The sequence below is a fragment of the Orcinus orca genome, chromosome 6 (assembly GCF_937001465.1).
Source record: "Orcinus orca chromosome 6, mOrcOrc1.1, whole genome shotgun sequence".
Classification (NCBI taxonomy): domain Eukaryota; kingdom Metazoa; phylum Chordata; class Mammalia; order Artiodactyla; family Delphinidae; genus Orcinus; species Orcinus orca.
Window position 1 is genome coordinate 110,088,300 of NC_064564.1, and position 16,724 is coordinate 110,105,023.

The 16,724-nt window shown below is 42.4% G+C and overlaps 1 protein-coding gene and 1 non-coding gene across 4 annotated transcripts in view; one reads left to right on the forward strand and one right to left on the reverse strand.

Moving 5' to 3' along the window:
- Positions 1-16,724, reverse strand: part of NR6A1 (nuclear receptor subfamily 6 group A member 1) — a 205,513-nt gene that overhangs the window by 13,465 nt on the left and 175,324 nt on the right. For 2 of the 3 annotated variants that reach the window (XM_012532794.3, XM_033427218.2), the window contains 4 exons: positions 15,688-15,743; positions 7,506-7,660; positions 5,922-6,149; positions 4,359-4,613 (listed from right to left, as the gene is read on the reverse strand). In XM_012532794.3, the coding sequence (XP_012388248.2) occupies positions 4,359-4,613; positions 5,922-6,149; positions 7,506-7,660; positions 15,688-15,743 (694 nt within the window). The remainder of the gene's footprint in view (positions 1-4,358; positions 4,614-5,921; positions 6,150-7,505; positions 7,661-15,687; positions 15,744-16,724) is intronic. The other variant, XM_012532795.3, reaches the window with a different exon arrangement.
- TRNAE-CUC (transfer RNA glutamic acid (anticodon CUC)) lies at positions 15,292-15,364 on the forward strand. The gene has a single exon. It is a non-coding gene; the product is annotated as a tRNA-Glu (tRNA).

Genomic DNA, 16,724 nt, shown 5'->3' on the forward strand with positions numbered 1-16,724 from the left:
CCCCCACTCAATCTCCACAGCCTGACTGCAAAGATTTCCTCCACACCCCGCATCCCGCCCCTTGATAAACAAATTGTTCTCTGTTCCATGGGCCTGCTTTCTCCTGTAGCCGTGCCTCCTCCACATCTGCCCACTCCACAGTTCTAACGCCCCTGTATTCCCTGTCTACAAATTATCAACATTCAAAGCCTGAAAGTTGGACAAACACACCCATTCTTCTTCTAGGTTACCATTACACAAGCATGTTAGGACAAGGAAAACATTCCTGCCAGGATCCCCCAAACCACTGGACCATTCAGTCAGCAATTGAAGCTGACACTGTGTAAGTTATGTCCCATTAAGGGGGCTGAAAGGCCCAGTTGTCTCTTTTTCACTCATCTAAATGCACCTACTCCCAGAAGCAGTCATCAGCCACATCCTTAGAGGAATTGCCATCTCAGCACCCACATATAGACTCCAAGGAGAAAAGTAAGACTGCAGCTCCAGGACACATTCCAGAAAGTCAAACTTTTGAGAAGGCTGAAAAATTTAGTAATGGTAAAGAATCTGGGCTTTAGAGCACAACAGATCTAGATGATAATCTCAACTCCATCTCTTTTAGCTTTAGAGCCTTGAGTTTTCACCTCTCTGAACCTCATGCTCCTTCCTCATGTGTGGAACAGGGTTAATATTAGTACAGTCTCTTAGGGAAGTGGTGAGGACTAAACAAATGTTTGCAAAGCACTTAAGATGGAATTTGGCACAATAAACAGTCTATAATTGTTAGCTACTATCATTATTAACAGCAGCAGCAGCATCACTCGTGTTATCACAGCAAAAAGAAAAGACTGTGTTTCCTGAACCTTACAGCTAGGGTCTTAGCAGGGAAGCTGTGAGGTAACTTTCCAGAGATCTGGCAGAAATGGAGCTAGTGTTCACGAGATAGAAGTGTCCATTAAAGCCCATCTAGTGCAAGGCATCTTCTCCTAAGAGTGAAGGAGTCTTGATTAGGGCCAGGAGCAGTCACTGGCTGGTGCTACAATCTGCTTTAAATCAAATTCACCCGGCTCACTGTCTGATAACAGCCTGATTAAGGAAAATGGGCACCATAAATTTGATTCAATATTTGAGAAGAGAAAAGGAGGTGGTCATGTATCATCTGGGAAAAGTCTTTCATGACAGCAGGAACTCGCTTGCACTCAACAGTTGTGAAAAAGTAAAGGCATTTTGTGGGAGTGGGAGTAACGCCAGAGTAGGCAAGGTAGGGAAGAGCTGTGGCCAATTACAGACTCCATGCTCTCCACAGTCTGGGGACTGCCTTACAGTGATGAACCTGATTCCAAAGGTTCTCGTACTTCCATTTCCTCTGGCCTCCTGGGCAGTTCCACATGCATCTCAGACTCAACAGACCCCAAGTCAAACTCAGAGCGGCTCATCTCTCAACCTGTTCTTCCCAGGCTCCATTATCTTTGCTAAGAGAATTGGTGTCCACCTGCCTGGCAGTATCCCCAACTTTTCCACTCACTGAGGTCTCACTGACTTTACCTCCCTGTCATCTCTTAACTCTGTGCTGCCCTCTCTATTCCCATCGTCACTGCTGCCTTGTCCAGGACTTGTTTATTTTTACCTGGGCTATGGAACAGCTTCCTACACAGCCACTGTCTTCTAGCCTTGTCTATGCAATCCATCCTGAACTTTATAGCCACAGGGATCTTTCCAAAATGCAACTTGACATGTAATTGCTCTACTTAAAAATGTCCCATGACTTAATACTATTCACACAATAAAATCCGAGTTTTTCTGATTAGCATTTGAGCACCTTCATGACTCGTCTTTCCTGTACCTTTCTCTCCTGTCATTTCTCCCCTAATTTCTCTGCTCTCAGATATATCCTCTCTATACCCTAATCCACAGGATTGCTTTTTGTTATCTGCACAAACCAACCACCCAGAATCTCTAACTTCTAGGACTCTGTGTTATTCCCTGCCTGCCTCTTATTCTCTATATCTACCTAGAAAAATGCCACTTCAAGATGCAGCTCAAATGTCTTTTCCTCTTTGGCAACCATTCCCTGATTATGCAAGTAGAGGTACTCACTCCTTAGTCTATGCTTTCACAGTCCCTCATATGCCCCTCAATCTCCACTAATATCACCCTGAACTGTAGATTCTATCTGCTTCTATTTGCCCCCCAATCCCCTAAACCAAGAATATGGGCTCTCATCTCAGAAACCATGTCTGTATTATCTGTTATCCCAACACCCCTCCTCCAGGCACACACAACAGGTGCTCAATAAATGGGCATGTTGAACTAACATGTTGAAGTTTAACTTGTATTTTTCCATTGAAGGATTCCACAGTGGAGTGAGAGTCCTAACAACGAATCTACTTCTTATCCTCAGAACCCACTTGCAAGCTCAGCTGCAACATGTGTTCCAGAGTTAGCACTGTTCAATACAACTTTCTGTGACGATGGAAATATATATATACATCTGCAACTGTCCAATACACTAGCCACTAGCCACATGTGGCTCCTGAGCACTTGAACTGTGGCTACTGTAAATGAGGAACTGAATTTTCCATTTTAATAACTTAAATAGCCACCTGAGGCTAGCAGCTACTATACTTGATAGTGCAGCTCTAGATTCTCCTTGGTAAGGACCCTTCCTAGAAAATAAAACTAGTTCAGCTGCTAGTTCAGCTAGTTCAGCTGAACTAGCACTCAGCTAGTTCAGCTGCTACTGGTCCCTGCCTTGCTCTCGGGGCTCAAGGGATTGGAAACAGTGGGATGGGGTGTCTTTCATGAAGCTTAAAGCCACGGAGAACCCTGCATGGCCAGTGATCCTTGCCTACCTGCAGAGGGCAAGGGGAAACTCACTATTCTATAGAGAGGGGAGCCCACAGGCTGACTTTGTAGGCAGCCTCAGGCTGCACTGGTGGATTCCAGGCAAATAGGGAGGCCGGGCTCACTAGGCCAGCTCTGCAAACCCTGACAATATTAGAGCAGGCTGACTGCTATACAAACACTCAGTCAGCCCAGAGATACAGAGCAGGAGACAGGAATTTGATGGAAACAATGAATTAGAGGCTCAAGACAAGGGGTTAGGTTATCTGCAAAATCAGATGGCTCTGTTTAAGGACAAAATGTCATCTGGGTTAAAAACTCTGTCATTTATAGATTACCATCAAGCCTGTAAGCATCATTAATAAGGAAATATTAGAAAACCAGGGGGAGAAAGTACCCAGACTCCTCCCTCCCTCAGCTGTGCAAAGGGCCCTTGAAGGTGTTAGAGCTTCGCTCCCAGCCTAAGTCTCAACTTATCTTTACGCCATGGTGATTAAGTGGCAGAGGGAGATGCACCTCAGTCCTCTGTAGAGAAGTTTGGGGGCTGGTACTCTACCTTCTCCAGCTTTCTTCGATGGAGGAACCTTTTCTTCCCTCTCTCTTGGTGCTCTGGAATCCCATGACTTCCATTATTTTAAACTGTCTAATAAAGGTGAACTATTGAAAGGGCTTTTAAATGCGATTTAAACTTTATGTTTCACATGGATAAATCAGTAAGTCAGAAAAATTGTATCAGGAGATCATTCTTCCTGATTTTGGGGTATTACCATGTGCTCCAGGTCTCCAAAGTGAGTGAGGAAAAGACCTGCTCTAGGCAGGGAGGTTAGAAGGATCCTAGCTGGCTGCGATGAAACTTTATGCCAGAAAACATCGAGGAGGAGAGTTTAGTATTTCAGTCCCATTCTCCTATCTCACTGCATCTGAGATACAGTGAAAGAGCCTAGACTTTCAGTTGGGCAGGCATAGGTTCAAATCCAGGCTCTGGGTTCAAATCCAAAACCCTCAAGGGTAGGCCCCTCTGAACTTCAGTTTTCTCATCTATAAAATGGGCATAACAACACCTACAGTGCTGGAGACTGTGACAAAGAAAGATAATAATGTAAAATACCAAGCCCAGTGCTTGGCACACAGTAGGTACCACAATAACTCCTGAGTCTTTTTCTTGGATTGTAAACTACAGCTCAGAGCCCCTCACCTTGTAGGAAATGTTCTTTCCAGATACATTATCTTATCTCAGTAATCTAGATGTGACCAAAATAACAGCTTAGCACTTGCTAAGCTTTGCTGCACATTATCATTTATCCCTCACAACTACCTTGTTGGGGAGATACTGTCATTACCCCACTTTATAAATTCAGAACCTGAGGATCAGAGACTTGACCAAAGTTACAAAGCTAGTCAGCAGCAGAGTGAAGATTCAAGTCCAGCCACGTGTGGCTTTAATGCCCATCCTTTGGAGTGTCAGGCAGCCCTGCCTTGCAGAGATGACAATGGTTTGGTTGCCTGAGACTTTCTCCCCAGCCAGCAGCTCTCACCTATGTAGTTCTTCATCAGAGGGTGAGTACTTGGCAGTGACATCAGCCAGCTCCCCGAAGATCTGCTTGCTGTAAACAGTGAGGGAGGACAGCAGGATTAATTCCTGCCACGTAGAGCTCAGGAGGCACGTGTAATCCTTGATTGAGAGCTCGCAGAAGAAAGGCAGTTTCTTGATCCAGGCAATCTGCCTAAAAAGCAGCTCGTCAGCCAGGCGGCAAAGCAGGGCAAATAGCTCTGCTTGAGTCACAGCATATCTGGGGGGGTAGGAACAGGAGAAATTTACTTCTAGTGGCCAGAATGGTGAGGATGGGGGCAAAGGGAGAGAGTACTCCTAAGGGCACAAAGGGTCTCTGGCAGTGGGCTCCTTGCCCTTGACCAAGCATCTCCAGCTCCATTCAATTCAGTTTAATGATAAAGGGACAGGACTGGGGCCAGCAGTAAGCTCAGGGCTGGAGGAGCAGATTTGATAAGAAAAGGTTGCAAAGGGGAAAGGAGGCTTAGAAATTTGTGCAATTATCAGGGAGTATGACTTTTAATGCTCCATGTGTTAGAAGAAAATTCCGTCACTTTTGCACCAGTTTTGGAAATGAGGGCTCCATTAGGGTGAATCTGGTGCCTACTCAATACAGGGATTGGCACAAAAATGAGCCTCGGGGCGAGATGGCTGAAAGAGAAGAGAACAGGTTCAGAAGCTTTTCTTGCTCTCATTGCACCCCCTGGTGGTGCGAGTTCAGGAAAGTAAGCTACTGCGGGATGGAAGGAGCAGGGCATTTCTCATCTCTGGGCTGGAGGGGATAGGGTCCCAGTTTTCTTTCTCTCAAGGCCCCTGTCATGACTCTTCCCCACACCCCCACAACAGATTTATAAAGGTTTTGGTGGTGGCCTTCTTGTGACAGACATCTGAATTTCCTCTTCTGAAATTGGAAACTAGCTTAAGAAATCTCAGGATACCTTTTGGAGCAGAGGGGGCAGTCTAAGCTTAATAACACTCAAACAGCCTATGCTCCAGGCTAAATGAATAATGAGTAGAGCAATGGGTGGGCTGAATTATTATCTACTCAGGCAGAGCTGACAGGATTGAAAGAGTATTCCTTCCACCCACTCAGGCCTGCACACAGAGCACACGGCCCTAGGCTACTGATGAGTATGTTGACTACAGATACAGACAGGCCACAACCAGTTAGTGCCTTGAGTGCCCTGTTAAGAAGACTAAACTTAATGTATGATTATTCCCAGAATTACACCTCATCTCTGGCACAGAAGCACTCAGACCCATTCCAGAGACTGGCGTACCTCGGCCCAACTAGAAACAAAAGTCCTTTAATCCCAACTCCATAGGGATTGATAAATAGCCCCCACTCTATGAGAAAAGACGCTCAAGAGAAAAATGAGGGAGCACTAACTTCAACGATAAGCAAAGATTTGTCCTCTGATGCTCGAGTCATTGCTTATTATCCCCCAACGCATTCCAAAGCCTGAGGTACAGCAGCCAGGGATGAAGATGGGTGTGGGGTACGGACCACTTTGAAGCTACAGGGCTAAATAGACCAAGGCTCACTCACCCATCTTCAATCAACATGGGCGTGCCCAATGGCTCCAGGTCCTCGGCTGACACCAGCTGATGAATCAGACTATATGACTGGGGATCCAGGCTGCGAGCTTGTGGGGGCAGAAGTGGAGAGTGGGCAGAATAGCTAAAAAGGTGCGGTATATATTGATAGTGTGGAGGCACAGACATCCCCATGTATTGATCCCTGAATGCCATGAATCCATTTAGTTCCACAGACCTACTGGAGAGAAAAGTCTCATGTCAAGCAGAAACATCGCAGGTCTACTGCCTACTCAAAGGAAGTGAGCTAGGAGGTGGCTCAGGTGTTCTCTGGCCATGCACTCTGTCTTCATTAAGCTAAGGACATAATCAATGGTTACACGCATGTCTCCCCTACTAGATGGGGTCTCTGTGCAAATGTGCATTATGTGTGGCTCACCTCTGGACACCCAGAACTTGGCAGAGCTGTACTGAAAAACACTGGTTAAATGACCTCTCTGTACAGGTGCCACATTTGGAGAGTTTCATAGAATATTCATAGACTATGATGACAAAGGTGAGTGTTTGTATTTTATACTGCTAGGGCAACTAAGTCAGAAACAGGCTAAGTGCCTTGCCAGGCCACAAAACAAATCCAGCACCTAGCAAAGAACCTGGCATGTGGCAACAACTCCCTAAACATTCAAAGGAAGGAACAAACTAAGGAACAAACGAATGAATGAAAGTTATAATGAAATATCAAGAGAAAGGAATATTCTTATCTTCCCCACCTTTCTTGGAGAAATCTAACAGTCAACTAGTTTTACCTAGATGACCCCTCCTGTAACAGGGGCTGGCAAACTATGGTCCATGGCCTGTTTTGGTAAATGAAGTTTTATTAGAACACAGCCACACTCATTCATTTACATATTGTCTCTGGCTGCTTCCAGACTACAATGGCAGAACTGAGTAGTTGAGACCTAGACTGTGTGGATTGCAAACCCTAAAATATTTACTATCTGGCCTTTATAAAAAATGTTTCTCAACCCCTGTCCTAAAATAAAGATTTCTGGAGAAAGAAAATCTTCCTTGGTAGCTGATGGCTATATTTCACACGTAACAACTAACTTAAGATATCATTCTAGAACCAAGAGTCTTCAAACTGGTATTTCATGACACCAGCAAATCTAACTTGAAAAGTTTTCACTGTTTCCTAAAATTTATAATGTGAAAATCTTCACTCTTGCTGAGACAGACAAATGATAACTTAATTCGATATTGTCAATGTGTTTTTTTTTTAAATGATAAAGTAAGTGAGAGAAAAGAGCTACAATTAAAATGTTATTCTGTTAGGTGAAGAATGTATGGGCACGGATAGTGGCTATAGCACTTTATCAATCTGCGGAAGAGACTGCTGACATTTTCAAGGTCTTTAGCTAAAAAATGGGCTGTAAAATGCCGCTTTGCATCATCGTCACCCCAACCCCAAAAGACTGAGGAAGCAAGAGTACAATGGCTGAGACGGACTGGCAGGAATACCCAGCCCAGCTCAGAGGTTGCTTGTGGGTCCATTCTTTGGGTGATCCCTAGATGATGTTGGGTTTGCCTTGAAGCTCACCTGGAGGACAGTGTGGAGCCTGGTGAGGGCTGGTTGCTCTCTGAAGCCCTGTTCCCAGGGGAACTGTGGTCGCTGTCACCATGGTTGCTCCAGTGAGTGGCCTCTTCCTCAAATTCCTGCCCAGACATAATCCTTTCGATCTCTTCCTCTGATATCTTTGACAAGGAATTGATATATGTTAGACTGGGTGTTCCTTCTTTAGGACTGAGAACTTATTTAAATGTCATGGGGCTTCTTAGAACTCTCTAGAGAGAAAGACAAATTCCCTCCCCTCCACCCACATACTCCAGGTCTCTCTCTCACTAATCTTAGGACAGCTTGGTTGCCTGCCTGCCAGCACTATGGCTCATCATGGCATTCCTTTCGTCCATTCACCCTCCTCCCAGCCACAAAGCCTCTAGGTTCCTCAACACTCCTCTTTGTCCTTAGTCTATTCTTTCCTGCCGCTGAAACACCACTCTTCAATAACAAACTCCTACTTGCCATTTAAGACACAATTCAAATGTCACCTTCTTTTTGAATCCTTCTATTACTAAGCGCAGACAGAATTTTAGGTCCTTCTTCTATCCACTCATAATTCTGTGTATTCTGAGAGAGGCAGAATACCATAACGGTTAAGAGTTTGAATTTTACACTCAAATCACCTTTGTTCTAATCCAGGTTCTGCCACTTTCTAGTTGTACAATCTTGGGCAAGTCATACAACTATTTAAACCTAAGTTCCTTCACCTGTATAGTGGAGAGAATAATAGTATCTATCACATAGGACTGTTTTGAGGATTAAATTAATATATTATCACATGTTTAGAAAAGGGCCTAACACATAACAACTATTATGGAAGGCTGACAATGATATCCTGATTATTATTGTTATTTTTATAGCACTTATGGTAATGTATCATAAAAATATCCTCTGTAAGACCTTAGGCTATGACAGGATCTAGAAAAAAGCAGTACTCAAATAAATGCATGTTGGATAAATGAATAAATGTCCACTTACTAAGTACTGATTATATACCTTTGCATGAGATTTCTTAGTAAGAAAGACATTTCTAAGCCTACTGAATAAAAGAAGAAACTGTAGCTCAGACAAGCAAATTGACTTGCCCATGTCTGAGCAGGATTTTGAGGAAGAGGCCAAAGTAGCCAAATATTCAGTCCAGTGCTCTAGCTACTATGCCATATAGGGAGTGGACACACACTTCTTCTCTTAAGTGTTTAATCCAGAGTTGAGGCCAAGCTGGCTAAAGTCAGCACACAGAATGAGAGTGAGTGCTGAGGAAAAAGAGCCAGATGAATTTTTGTTTCTTGTTCCTATGGAAAGCCTGGGAGGACATTTTCTCCCAAGTCTGTCTGACACAAACCTACATACTTCTTTGCCTGTGAGGGAACCTTGAGCTGCTCCAATCATAGATATAAATAGGCATTTAGAACTGGAAGTTAGCCAACACAGAGGACTTTGAGGGAAAACGAGAAATGTTTAACTGGTATTCAAGTTGAGTGATTGGTTTTAAATAGTTTGGGTTGCATATTGAATTAGAGGGTTTGTCTTTTTTTATTCAGTCACATGTAGCAAAAAACCCAAATCTTTTCTCTTAGAGGTCCTTATAACACTGAAATCATTGTTTTCATGGAAGTACTTGAGCTTGGTAAAAAGGGCCAGTTATGGTAAAATCAAGCTTATTCCAGCTGGAAGTCAAAGTTGGACTGTACTTGTCTCTCCCTGAGGGTCTCATGGGACACTAAGCAATCATTAATGTATTGAACAGGGGATGGAACTTGTTGGGAGTGCTTGAATCTGGGTGTAAATCTCATCTGTCATTTCCTAGCTGGGTACTTCCTGTTGGGCAAGTCACTCAAGTTCTCTGAGCCTTAGCTCCCTCATTGGTAAAATGGAGATAATACCACTTCCCTCATAGCTCATGATTCCCTCCACTGGGTGCTGGAGCAAAGAAGCATACAGGTTTGAGTCAGATAGACTTGGGAGGTTAATCTAAGATAAAGTTATTAAGCGAAGGTGCACAATAGGTACTCAATAAATGGAAATTCTATCACTTCTTTTGTTTTTTTTTTTAAAGATGTTGGGGTAGGAGTTTATTTATTTATTTATTTTTGCTGTGTTGGGTCTTCATTTATGTGCGAGGGCTTTCTCTAGTTGTGGCAAGTGGGGGCCACTCTTCATCGCGGTGCACAGGCCTCTCACTATCGCAGCCTCTCTTGTTGCGGAGCACAGGCTCCAGACGCGCAGGCTCAGCAGTTGTGGCTCACGGGCCTAGTCGCTCTGCGGCATGTGGGATCCTCCCAGACCAGGGCTCGAACCCGCGTCCCCTGCATTAGCAGGCAGACTCTCAACCACTGTGCCACCAGGGAAGCCCACTTCTTATTTTTAATTAAACACGGTTAAGAACTTGGAGATAACAGCTCTTTCTTCCTAACACACCACCTAGAAACAGTAAAAGACTAAAAGGAAAATTATATGCCCAGTATCAAAACCCCAAAAGCAATGACAGATGAAATAGGTTTTTCTGAGCATCAGCCTCCTCAATTCTGGAGAGAACACAGAGTCTGGAGATGTAAATGACTGAGGATCCCTTGTCATGGTGAGAGAGCCACAGAGGGTACTCAAAAAACATTAGGTAATAGTGAGGAAGGTTTTTCATTGAGGAAATGCTTAAGAATTCTCCCCAATGGATAAACTTTCTATTGTATCTAAGTATAAAAAGAAGAAATACAAATAAGGCCATATATGAAAAGCCCATAGCTAACATCATACTCAGTGGTGAAAAACGGAAAGCTTTTCCTCTAAGATCAGGATCAAGACAAGGATGCCCACTCTTACCACATCTATTCAAGATAGCACTAGAAGTCCTCGCCAGAGCAACAGGCAAGAAAAAGAAACAAAAGGCATCTAAATCAAAAAGGAAGAAGTAAAACTATCTCTGTTCACAGAAGACATATGATCTTATATGTAGATAACTTAAAGATGTCACCAAAAAACTATTAGAACTAATATAAGAATTCAGCAAAGCTGCAGGATACAAAGTCTACATAGAAAATCAGTTGCATTTTTATATACTAATAATGAATTATCTGAAGAGAAAATTAAGAAAACAATCTCATTTACAATAGTATCAAAAAGAATAAAATAGGGGCTTCCCTGGTGGCGCAGTGGTTGAGGGTCCGCCTGCTGATGCAGGGGACATGGGTTCGTGCCCCGGTCCGGGAAGATCCCACATGCCGCGGAGCAGCTAGGCCCGTGAGCCATGGCCGCTGAGCCTGTGCGTCTGGAGCCTGTGCTCCACAACGGGAGAGGCCACAGCAGTGAGAGGCCCGCGTACCACAAAAAAAAAAAAAAAAAAAAAGAATAAAATACTTAGGAAAAAACTAAGGAGGTGAAAGGATTGTACACTGCTGAAAGAAATTAAAGACATAAATAAATGGAAAGACATCCTGTGTTCATAGATTAAAAGACTTAATATTGTTAAAAAGTCCATACTATCCAAAGTGTTCTACAGATTCAATGTAATCCCTATCAAAATTCCAATGGCATTTTTTTGCTGAAAAAAACAATCCTAAAATTCATATGAAACCACAAAGAACCCCAAATAGCCAAAACAATCCTGAGAAAAAACAACAAAACTAGAGGCCTTGCACTTCCTGATTTCAAAACATATTACAAAGCTAAAGTAATCAAAACAGTAACGTACTGGCACAAGGACAGACATACAGAGCCCCCAAATAAACCCAGACTTATGGTCAAAAGATCTTTGACAAAGATGCCAAGACTACACAATGGGAAAAGGAGAGTATCTTCAACAAGTGGTGTTGGGGGCTTCCCTGGTGGCGCAGTGGTTGAGAGTCCGCCTGCCGATGCAGGGGACACAGGTTCGTGCCCCGGTCTGGGAAGATTCCACATGCCACGGAGCGGCTGGGTCCGTAAGCCATGGCCTCTGAGCCTGCGCGTCCGGAGCCTGTGCTCCGCAATGGGAGAGGCCACAACAGTGAGAGGCCCGCGTACGGCAGAAAAATACAAAAAAAAACAAGTGGTGTTGGGAAAATTGGATATCCATATGCAAAAGAATAAAATTAGAGTTTTACCTTATGTCATATGCAAAAAGCAACTCAGTGTATTAAAGACTTAAACATAAGACCCAAAACACTACAACTCCTAAAAGAAAACACAGAGAAAAAACTTCTTGACATTGGCCTTGGCAATAATTTTTCTTTTTTTAATTGAAGCATAGTTGAGTTACAATATTGTGTTAGTTTCAGGTGTATAGCATAGTGATTCAGTATTTTTACAGATTCTATTCCATTACAGGTTATTACAAGACAATGGGTATAATTCCCTGTGCTATACAGTATTATCCTGTTGCTTATCTATTTTATATATAGTAGTTTGTATCTGTTAATCCCATACCCCTAATTTGTCAATGACTTCTTGAATATGACATCAAAGCAAAAACAGAAATACAGGATTACATCAAACTAAAAGACTTCTGGCAAAGCAAAGGAAACAATCGACAAAGCGAACAGGAGGCTTCCAGAAAATTTTTGCAAACTATGTATCTGATAAAGGGTTAATATTCAAAATATATAAGGAATTCCTACAACTCAATAGCCAATTAACTAATTAATCAGCCTGATTAAAAAAAGCAAATACTAGGGACTTCCCTGGTGGCACAGTGGTTAAGAATCTGCCTGCCAATGCAGGGGACACAAGTTCGAGTCCTGGTCCAGGAAGATCCCACATGCCGCAGAGCAACTAAGCCCATGTGCCACAACTACTGAGACTGCACTCTAGAGTCTGTGAGCCACAACTACTGAGCCCACGTGCCACAACTACTGAAGTCCGCCCGCCTAGAGCCCGTGCTCTGCTACAAGAGAAGCTACCGCAATGAGGAGCCTGCGCACCACAACGAAGAGTAGGCCCCACTTGCCGCAACTAGAGAAAGCCCACGTGCAGCAACAAAAACCCAACACAGCCAAAAATAAATAAATAAATATTTTTAAAAAAGTAGCAAATACTTGAATAGACATTTCTCCAAAGAAGACATACAAATACCCAACAGGCATATGAAAAGATGCTCAACGTCACTAATCATCAGGGAAATGGAAATCAAAGCCATAATGAGAAATCACCTCATGCCTATTAGGATAGCCAGTATCAAACAAGCAAGCAAGGAAGCAAGCAGACAAACAAACAAAAAACTCCAGAAAATAAGAAGTGCTGGAGAGGATGGGGAAAACTGGAACCCTGTGCACTTGGGTGAGAATATATAAATAAAATGGTGTGGCGACTATGGAAAACAGTATGGAGGTTTCTCAAAAACTTAAAAACAGAATTATCATATGACACAGTAATCCCACTCGGTATTTATCCAAAAGAGTTGAAATCAGGATCTTGAAGAGATATCTGCACTCTCATGTTCCCAGCAGCCAAGGCCATGTTCACTTTAGCCAAGAGGTAGAAACAACCTAAAATGTCCATCAATGGATGAATAGATAAACAAAATGTGCTATATTCTATTTACAAAAGCCAGGAAATGGAAGCAACCTAAATGTCCATCAACACAGGAATGGATAAAGAAGGTGTGGTACATACTACTCATGGAATATTACTCAGCCATAAAAAAGGAATGAAATAAAGCCATTTGCAGCAACATGGATGGACCTAGAGACTGTCATACTGAGTGAAGTAAGACAAAGAAAATATCATATGATATCACTTATATGTAGAATCTTAAAAAATGGTACAAATGAACTTATTTACAAAACAGAAATAAAGTCAAAGATGTAGAAAACAAACTTATGGTTACCGGGGGGAATGGGGGGGGATAAATTGGGAGATTAGGATTGAGATATAGACACTACTACATATAAAACAGATAACTAAAAAGGACCTACTCTACAGCACTGGGAACTCTACTCAATACTCTGTAATGACCTATATGGGGAAAGAATCTAAAAAAGAGTGGATATATGTATATGTATAACTGATTCACTTTGCTGCATAGCAGAAACTAACACAACATCATAAAGTCAACTATACTCCAATAAAAATTAAAAACACAAAGCAAAAACAAACAAAAACCAAAAAATGTGCTACATACATACAGTGGAATATTACTCAGCCTTAAAAAAGAAGGAATCCTGTCATATGCTGCAACATGGATGAAACTTGAGAACATTATGCTAAGCAAAATAAGGCAGTCACAGAAGGACAAGTCCTGCATGATTCCACTTATATGAGGTATCAAAAGTTGTCAAACTCTTAGAAGCAGAAAGTAGAATGGTGGTTGCCAGGAACTGGGGGGAGGATGAAATGAGGAGTTGCTGTTCAATAGGTATAAAGTTTCAGTGATAAGATTAAGAAGTTCTAGAGATCTGCTGTACGGAATGTGCATATAGTTGACACTACTGTACTGTATACTTAACAATTTGTTAAGGAGGTGTATTTCCTGTTACATGTTTTTTACCACACAAAAAAGAGCAGCTATGAACGGAGACCGAAATAAATTAATTTGCAAGAGACACATATGACTTGAATAAATGAATAAAAATGTTTGATTTTAAAAAGAGAATGAATGCAGCACACACCCCACACCTGAGTGCATATGTGTACCAAGCTCATGTGACAGAAAACCCTCCCATACATCATCAGCGTATGTCTCAAACCAACTCTGAATTCCTGTCTTTCTCTCATTCCCTCACATTCAATTGGATAAATCCTATCAATTTTACCTATTAAACATTTCTTGAATCTATTCCCTCTCTTCAATCTGCACTATCACTGTTCTACTTGAAACCACACTGTCTATATCTCTCGCCTGGACTTCTGTAAAACCCTTTTAACTGCTTTTTCTCTGCTACCAGTTTCACTGACCCTCACCCAGCTCCTCATAAACAATTTACATGGCTAGAACGATCTTTCCAAAATGCAAATTTGACCATATCCCTCTTTCTACTTAAAACCTTTTAGTAGTTGCCTCTTGGTCTACCCCCATAATTCTTGAATCATGGTCCCTGCCCACTAGGGTACTGAAGAATTCACTTCATGGGTCGTAAGCAGATCCAATTCTCTATCATGATGAAGTTCTTCTGCTGGCCAAGTAAGAACAAGCGATGCAGGCTGGCCCCACAAAGGCTTTACTGAAGGAGCTATAATCAAAGTTAGTTGAAGGCCACTTTTTAGAGAACTGATTCCAAACTCAAGGAATCTGCCTTATCTCCTGCCACTTCACAACATGTGCCCAGTGCTGTAGCCTGAGTGAATGAACTCCTTGCCACTCCTTGAAGATTCCTTGTACAGTCTATTCTGTCTAGCAGGAATAAAAGATGTTTGGGTTTCCACCCCTTCTCAACATAGCTAATTCTTCCTTTTCCTTGAAGACTCAGTTCAAACTTTATCTTCTCCAGGAAGTCTTTCCTGAGTGTCTTCAGTCCTCAAGCATGGCTCTGGTCCAAACAGAAAAGAAGCCCCTTCTTTCTGTACTCCCTGGGCAACCTCTGTTATCACCCACTGTATTATGATGTCCGTTTACATATCTGTCTTTCCCACTACACTGAATTTACAGTACAGGGGGCCTGGTACAGAGTAAGTAATACTGAGTAAATGTTTGTGGAACTGAATGGGTATTACCTTCCCTACTTTACAAACAGGCAATCAATGAACTTTCTGCTGAAATATCTTTAGTGACACTGAACAGCAAAGTAGTCTTGCTGATTTCTGCCAGACTAAGTAACTACAATCTTAAGTGATTGACATAAAAAGTCCTCTGGGAAATTCCCTGGTGGTCCAGTGGTTAGGATTCCGTGCTCTCACTGCGGAGGGCCTGGGTTCAACTCCCGGTCAAGGAACTAAGATCCCATAAGCCGCGTGGTGTGGCCAAAAAAAAAAAAAAAAAAATCCTCTGGATGCTTTAGAACCAGAATTGGATTCATCTTCTGTAAAAATCCTTAGGAAGAGTTGAGGCATCACAAGTGGAGCTTTAACCATTATCTTACATATTTAAGATTTTCAAAGCACTTTCATATCCAGGCTCTAAAAGCAGTTTCACAGTTATGAAAGTAAAGATGGCTCCCCCTAGCAGCAGATAAGAGGATCAAGGTGAGCAGCTACAGGAGCATCTGGAGGCCTGAGCTTTCAGGGTAGATCACAAAGAGTAAGTCCTAGAACTCACCTGGACTGGCCCAATGCTCTTATTCCGGCCTCCAGGCATGCCATCTTCTCTGATTGCTGGAAGGAAACATAAGTTAAGACAGTAAGAAGCATGCCCACAGAAGTCTAGGCACAAAAAGAGAACTTATTTGGCCAAAAGCATAAAGTAGTAATTGGTGAAGCTAAGATTAAAACACCGATCTTTCTGGACCCAAAGCACATATTCTTTCCATCATTCCAGGCTAGCTCATAGGCAGCAGATACTTTTGGGTCCCCAAAGCACTGGATACACACTACACACACTGTATACATTCAATATGCTCAACAAAGATGACAGCCTTATTAATAGTCCTACAGTTACAAATAACCCACCAAGATAATGCATTTGAAGGCCTTGATAAATTCAAGGGGGCGGGGGGGGGGAAGATAAAAAGAATACTCCCATTTTAAAATAAAATATTTTTTATTTCTAGTTTAGGTTTGAGACTAATTTGCAGGATGAGGAAAACAGGTTTTTTGTTTTTTAATTACTCAGAATTTTGACCTCATTGGCTCTTTTCTACAAAGGCAGTCAGTAGAGTTCCCTTGCAGTTGATTTCCCACTCATGTAATTCAACAAAAAGAAGCTATTTAGCATTTCCTAACTATAAAAAGCAGACTTTAAATAGTACCAGCCTCATTAACAACTACTAACACTATTACCATCATTGTTTACAGAGTACTTAATACCGGGGCACAGACAAGGAACCCCTGATTTGCAATTACAGAAGGGTTCTGGTGTATGGCAAAGCTTTCTGGAAAATATAACTTCTGAACCTAGTCTTAAAGGATAAATATGATTTATGCAGGCAGGAAAAGGGTGCTCCAGGTTGAGTGGACAGCATACAGAAAAGCTTCAAGTTGAAAGTAAGCGTGTGTGTGTGTGTGTGTGTGTCTGTGTGTGTGACAGAGAGAGGGAGAGAGGGAGAGAGGGAGAGAGGGAGAGAGGGAGAGAGGGAGAGAGGGAGAGAGGGAGAGAGGGAGAGAGGGAGAGAGGGAGAGAGGGAGAGAGGGAGAGAA